Below are 7,534 nucleotides of genomic sequence, written 5' to 3' on the forward strand. Positions count from 1 at the left end.
GCGGGGGGAAGGGGAGGAGGGATGGACGAGGGGGGAGAGGGGGGAGGGGGATCTCGAGCAAAAAAGTCAGTCGGTTCTCCCAATCATTCTCTACTGGAGAGAGTTGAAATATCAATTTATAGAGACCTTGAGAATAGTTTACATTGATAAGAATCTGTTGGAAAATCCATTGCATGAGCTGTTTTCCAAAGAAGGATTTTCTGGTCAAGTTTTTTATAAACCAATGAATTTTTGGAATTTTTTACTCGCACTTTTCGGTCTGAGCTTTCCAGATTAGACTTTTGACAGACATTCCTCAGATTCAAACATAACTATTCCCTGACAGTGGATTGAAAAAGATTGAGGTATTTTGTGACAATCCCTTAATGAAATCACAACGAATGAAATTTATTGTTGATCATAATATTTTGAAATGCATTATTTGTATGCTTTATAAATACGATGGATTTGCATCAAGCTGGAATGAATTCACTTTGTTCTATTGTATAGAATTCTTAACGACATATTTTAATTTGCAGGTGCTTGAACATGGAGGCAAAGGCTCTGGTATTCCTGTTGGTTGTTATAGCCTCATTCTGCGCTAATGCCCAGGCACAGGAAAGAAGGGATTGGCTGGATAATTCAAGAAGGATCGTCGATGGAGATGATGTGAACAGAATGAGGAGAACATTTCATGAAGAATTGATGGGAGGAATTCTGGTGAGCCATTCATTTGACAATATCCCATTGTTTTTTTTTTTAAATTGAGAATATAATTTCATTTATTATAATAATTATAATTTGAAGGATTGAGCGATATTTGATAGATTCATAAATGAAATGAACTACTTTCCGAGTGATAGTTTTTTTTCATCTACACAAATAGACCGAGATCAACTATTGAGCTTTTTTATAAAATATTATAAATGAAACAAAACAAAGCTTCAATTGTCTCGATCAAACAAGTAGGCTACTTGATTGAAGAAAAGTAATTGTGTTAGAATACAAGAGTCGAATTCAGAAACAAGAAAACTACAATCAAATTCAGAAACAAACAAACAAGAATGATGCTGTATATAACGATATAATACTAAGGAAGTTACTTATATCTATATACAGTATATAAATAAAAAAAGCGAAATGGCACACACTCACTGACTCACTCACTCGCAGAACTAAAAATCTACCGGACCAAAAACGTTCAAATTTGTTAGGTATGTTCAGTTGGCCCTTTAGAGGCGCACTAAGAACGGATTTGAAAAAAAAATTCAAAAGATACGCCCAGAATCTGCGTTTTTTTAGCGTTTTCTCAGATTTATCAAGAACAAATGAACAGAAAATGTTCAAATTTAGTATAGAAGCTCAGCTAGGGTGTAATAATGTTGTGTTAGAAGGAATTTGCAATAACGTCAAAGATACGCCCAAAATTATCGTTTTTCCAGCATTTTTTTTTGTTTTTTCTCAGATTCATCGAGAACAAATGAACAGAAATTGTTCATTTAGTACAGAAGATGAGCTAGGGTCTAATAATGTTGTATTAGAAGGAATTTGCAATAACGTCAAAGATACGCCCATAATTAGCGTTTTTCCAGCGTTTTTTGCTTTTTCTCAGATTTATCGAGAACAAATGAACATAAATTGTTCAAATTTACTACAGAAGCTGAGCTAGGGTGTAATAATGTTGTGTTAGAAGGAATTTGAAATAACGCCAAAAATACGCCCAAAATCAGCGTTTTTCTCAGCTTTTCTGCGTTTTCTCAGTATTTTGACTTTCTGATGGAATGAAGCATGCTCAAATGAAAAATGCAGGCGAGCGAAGCTAAAAAATGCAGTCTAGTTTCAACTAGTTAAAATTATTTTACTCATTTGATCTTGAAAATGGCCAAAAGCCGAAACTAGTTATTCATTGAAATATTTTGAATAAAGGGTACGGTATTTTATGTTCATATTTTGCGTTTTTTGATAATTTGTGAAGTAGCTCATGCTAGTAAAGTGATTTTATAATGATAATAATATGTCACATCGATTAGTATTGTAACGAATGATGTACTGTAATAATTTGATTATAGATAAATATGAGGATATGATACAGTAATGGTTAATAATAAAGGATCCATCATAGAGTTTCAAAAAAAAATCTCAACTAATAACTTCAGTGCAGATACATGTAAGCCCACAAGATGAGTGAAAATGCGTTCAATGGCTCCTGAATTATTGAACGAAATGTCTCGTTAGACTGAAAGTTAATTTATTTCTATGCTAACGAATTGACAACAATATTCTTGTATACTCAATGTCATGTACTCAGATAAAAAGTCCATCTCAAATAAGTACTCCAACATCCTGCTATAAATTCTTTACATAGAATTACGATATCATAATTCTTATTATCAATCAATCAAAATTTTTATTTGCTATCTAACATATTTCATACAAATAGAGTTACTATCCAGATATCGGCATTTGGAAACAATACAAATAATATAATATATGACAATATCACTCAACAAGATACAATGTAGGTAACTTAATAACAATAATTAACAGAAACAATATAGTAAATAATTAATCAGAAAACCAGTAAGAAATGACTAGTAAACTAGTAAGAAATACACGTTCATGCATGACTAGAAAAATTAAACTTCAGCTAATGATGATTTATTCTGACCAGCAACCAAACTCTACAACGCACACGTTCATAAATATATATTAATCTAGCCTATAATTATGAAAAATAGTAGCAGAGAACTAATTCTTATTATAAAAATAATTCATGGTTGATAAAATTTGGCGATAATACGGAAATAAATTCAATATAAGAACATCGCAAACGAAATGATTGAATTACTTCTTTAAAAATGTGAAAATATTGTAACAGAGAGGCGAGAGCGAGTTATTCAGACCTATCAACCTTGCAAAAGCTGAGAACCCAGCTGGAGTCTGAAAACTGTCACTTCTTGCTTCACTATTATGATTATAGCTCCATTCTTCAGCCCTAGCTGTGTTCTCAGTCACACTCTAGTTTCGCCGTTCCTCTATGTTTTCTTCCCACTAAATTCTCAGATCACTTGCAAGTTTCAATTTGAATCATGAATCAATTTAACGCAAATGAATCATGCTCTGTAAGCATGTATTGCCTTCTAGATATATTCAATTAACTGTTAATCTAACAGAATCTCTTGCCAGATTCAAACTAATTTGCCCTTGTTATTTTCGCCAGCATGGCCGCATACGGAGATCCCCGAACGACAAGAGAGGCAGCGTTGTTTTGTCGGGCACCAGAACGGAGGGTCAGTTCGGAAGACCTTCTCAGAGTTCGGTGAGAGGCGACTACAACCACAACTTGTGGCGAGGCAAGAACGGAGCCACTGTCGACGCCAATGCCTTCTACCAGCGAAACAGGGGCGGTGGACCCAAACAGGATTATGGTGGTGGAATCAGGGCATCAATTCCCTTTGGTAGGCGATAGAGAAATGATAGGATGATTGAGAGAGGGGGATATATTCAGCAATTTTCTTCATAAATAAACAAAATGTATGGTATTTTTTAATTTGTTAGATAATCAAAGTATTTATTTGTAAGTTAGTTTAATCAAAACGACTGATTAGATTATTAAAATCAAAACTTGTTTTTTTAGTAATAAGCACATGATAATTCCAATAATTTATTTAATTATCTCTACATTATAATAATTATAGTCGTATAAGCTTTCCATGAGTGAATAAATGAGGATATAGTTATGGAATTTATTTTTTCTTATTTGTGGCATCTGCTTAGTTCTCCTTCTATTTTTCCAGATTTTCTGACTATGTAATTAGAAATTAAATCGAGGGATTCAATTTGAATCAAGGGAATCAATCAAATTGGAACAAGGGATGAATCAAGTATGATTCATCCAGCTTAATACGATATATATTTGACCAATCACTTGGATTGAAAGGCAGTATGAAGTTCATATATTTAAACATTTGAAAGGATCTTTCAAATAAAAGATCTCAACTATAAATAAATACATACTATATTGTCTTTGAAGATATCATGAAATATATGGGTTATTTGGTTAACATAAAGGTACCTAGAATACATAGGATCAGATACCTAATACCAGGATCAGATACCTAATAGGATCTAATACCATGTATTCTAGGTACATTGGTTATCATGTGTAATGAATTTGTTACGTTCAGTAATACAACAATAACACAAAATGTCAATTCTAGGACTATTCATTTGAAGTGAATTTCAAGTGATATTTTCACCCGAAATAATGAAAACTTAGATTACTATTATTCACGGATAGATGAAGGATGATCACTTCACAGAAATGAATAAAAAGTTATAATAAGACTGATTCTAAAAGAGAGAGAGAGAGTCTGATCCTGTAATTTGCAAGAGATGATTCGTGTTTGCAGTAGCTCGCAGTTCAATGTTGGAGCTTCCATCTCTGCTCCGTTTCAGAAGAAAAGAGATGAACTTATGCTTTGAGAAACGTAAAAGAGAAATTCGAAATAATTAGCTGGGTCGAACGGATACAAAGAACGCCAGCTGTCTCGGTTATTCGCGATGAGCAGAATTTTGTAGTCTACCCTCGTTTTTGAAAAAGCTTAGCCGACCTGTGAAAGACACATTCAGTGAAGTGAGGGATGTAATTCCATTAATTATTCAATAAAAACTGAAATGTAATTCTGCATGATGCGGGACCTAGTTTTTCAGTTTCATTCTACCCTCATTCAACTGATCCCGAAAGTTCCAAAGTGACAGAAAATAATAACAATATTAATGTCGTGAGAGCATTCTAATATTATAGAAAACATTTCGCACACAGCAGAAAGTAATCTAGCTGGCGAAAAATCCATAGTCTGATCCTAAGAGCGATTCAAAGCTGGTTGAATCTTTCTCAATAGTACAGATAATAGAAACTACAGTAGCTAATTATATACTGGGTATACTGTAATAGAAACTAGTATCTATAAAAAGAAAAAAAAGGGCTATGCCTGTTGGCCCTTCGCCAATAATCTTAATAATTTTTGTTTTGTGTATCATTGGATAAATAAATGAATACTCTTGGATTACTTATTTAGGGTGTGTGCACACAGAGAACATACAGGCGTTCCGAGTTCTGCGTTTTTGGAAACTGAAGTTGATTATTGAATTAGTATGAGAGAGAGACGCTCATCATATCTATTTATTTATTCATTCATTTATTTTTGAACAAAAATAATGAATATTATTCAATCGATACTGAAGCTACAGATACAAGCTCTCTGTCTAATAGTATCTTGTTTTTCTTAAATTTCGTCCGCTCTCTGTGTGCAACCCACATGAGAGGAAGACCCCACAGCGTCAGACCTTTTACGGCAAAACGATCAAACGGCTCTGAAAATCATAAAGGAGATATATCCTTCAGGTTATCCATAACGATAACCTAACGATAACGATCCTAAAGGATATCCATATGATATCCAATAGGTCAACTGTATATAGGCCTCCACCCTTGAGTTAGTCTTCTTCTTCTGATAAATTCAATTCATTGTACTACAGCTAGAGTAATCTAGTGAATTAAACTTCTTGGTAGAACATACCTTATGATAGATAAACAAAATAGCTATAGAGTAATCCAATGAATTAATTTTCTTTGTACAACATATCTTATAATAGGACCTTCTTCTTCTTCGATGGCCCTACAGCGCAAATCGAGCCCTGGCCTCCTCAATCCTGCCTCTCCAAACATCTCGATCCCTTGCCTCCGCCCACAATTTCTCACATGAAGTATATCTCTTGCATCCTTTGAGACTCCATCCATCCTTCTCAGCCATGGTTTTCCCACTGGCCTCCTCCCACCCGGTTGTCCTATCTTATAATAGGATAGAAAAACAAAATATCTATATTTACTTGTTATTCATTTGTTGACAATAATTAATTTGGAATGAATCATTTTTTCAATTTTTACTTTTGTATAGTGTGAAAAACGAAGATATTTTTGGATGTAGAATCAATAAATGACAATCGCGTATAAAAGCGTGATAAAAAAACAGAATCGGTATCAAGCCTGGAAGCACACGTTTATTCATTTGTGGAATATTTGCACTGATACCATGAATTAAGAGTTACGTATTATATGGTAATAGAATTTAGAAATTGAAGAGAATTCAAAGTTTGAAAGAATAAGGAAACTGAATTCCCACTCTTAATTGCCTTTTCATACCAAAGGTTTCGATGTTAATAGCTTATTTGAATTATTGGCAACATTTGATCTCATTGAAAAAAGTCTTATTCATGCATTCATTTCTCATCATTTTATAAGGAAAATCCATTCATTGTTTATGGGAAACATGAAACACTTTTATAGATAGTTGATTTTTATTATCTGAACAAAAGTAATGAATATTCTTGGTATAGGTACACTCTAATGAACAACCGCATTTTTATCTGCTAAGTGAGTTATTTCAACTGCATATTGAGCACGAAAAAGAAACAGTAACAGAGTTTCATGGAAAACGTAGAGAGAGTTTTAAGATGCGAACTTGCGAAGTGCATTTGAAAGGGTATGAAATGCATATCCTAATTCATCCCATGAATATGAATGACTGTTGAAATGATTTTCGAGATAGACTGATATAAAAAGTACAAGAGTTTTCAACCCCATTCTTGCAATTAGCAGGGAATGAATATTCAGTTATTTTAATACACGTATTATGAATGCTCAAATTGAAACTAGAACCATTTTTCAACTCTTAATTCCTGGTATTAATTTATTCTGCAAATAAAATCTGTAATTTGGTATCTCTCCAGGAATTTATGATAGGTGTGTCTCACGGTTCATCTTATTATTCTACTAGTCATACAATGTACAAAGTTATACTCATATGAGTTTCTTATTCATTCTTTCATTAGATGAAAGATCATTTCCTATCATCAAACAAAGAGTAAATTCGTAGAACAATTTCCTTTGTAGTTCAAATATGTACATAGGTGAGATAATACAGGATTAAATCCAGGCTTGATAAGAAATTTGATCAGAGAAACCTATGCTGAACTCAACTAAAAGTTTTTTTTGGTCTTTTTTAGTAAATTGAATAATATTCTCAAAATTTGATATTTTTTAGTAAATTTCTGTTTTATTCAATCAACAATATTATGAAGATATTTATCCTTGAATTTCAAGGAATTATATCTTATCGAATTTGAAATGATCTGTCCCAAAAATTTAAACTAGGCAGTCATATCTCAAAAAATAATGATCCGAAAAATAATTTTCTTGAGAAAAATTTTTCATTTTGATAGCTTGATAGTATACAAATTGAAGCACTTTGAAAGATAAAACCAGTAGAAAGTTTTTTTAGCCTTTGCAACCACTCAGGCTGGAACAACTCACCTGATAGCAATACCAGAGAAAACTTCTATTCCAGATTGTTTATTCTATGGTAATACTATCCAATCATTATATTTTATTCATTGTTATTTATTCTTATGATATTTAAAATCCTCTATAGCTTTTCAAAATAAAATATACTCGGGGCAAACCTCATTCATAATTATGCAGTTGTTCATTCAT

General features: G+C 32.8%; 1 protein-coding gene across 1 annotated transcript; it reads left to right on the plus strand.

Moving 5' to 3' along the window:
* The first annotated feature begins 497 nt into the window (after positions 1-497).
* Positions 498-3,603, plus strand: LOC120351285. Its single transcript, XM_039427970.1, has 2 exons — positions 498-699; positions 3,200-3,603. The coding sequence occupies exons 1-2, from the start codon at positions 529-531 to the stop codon at positions 3,446-3,448; spliced, it is 420 nt and encodes a 139-aa protein (XP_039283904.1). The 5' UTR covers positions 498-528; the 3' UTR covers positions 3,449-3,603.
* Positions 3,604-7,534: the final 3,931 nt, after the last annotated feature.

The sequence above is a fragment of the Nilaparvata lugens genome, chromosome 5 (genome assembly GCF_014356525.2).
Source record: "Nilaparvata lugens isolate BPH chromosome 5, ASM1435652v1, whole genome shotgun sequence".
Lineage (NCBI taxonomy): Eukaryota > Metazoa > Arthropoda > Insecta > Hemiptera > Delphacidae > Nilaparvata > Nilaparvata lugens.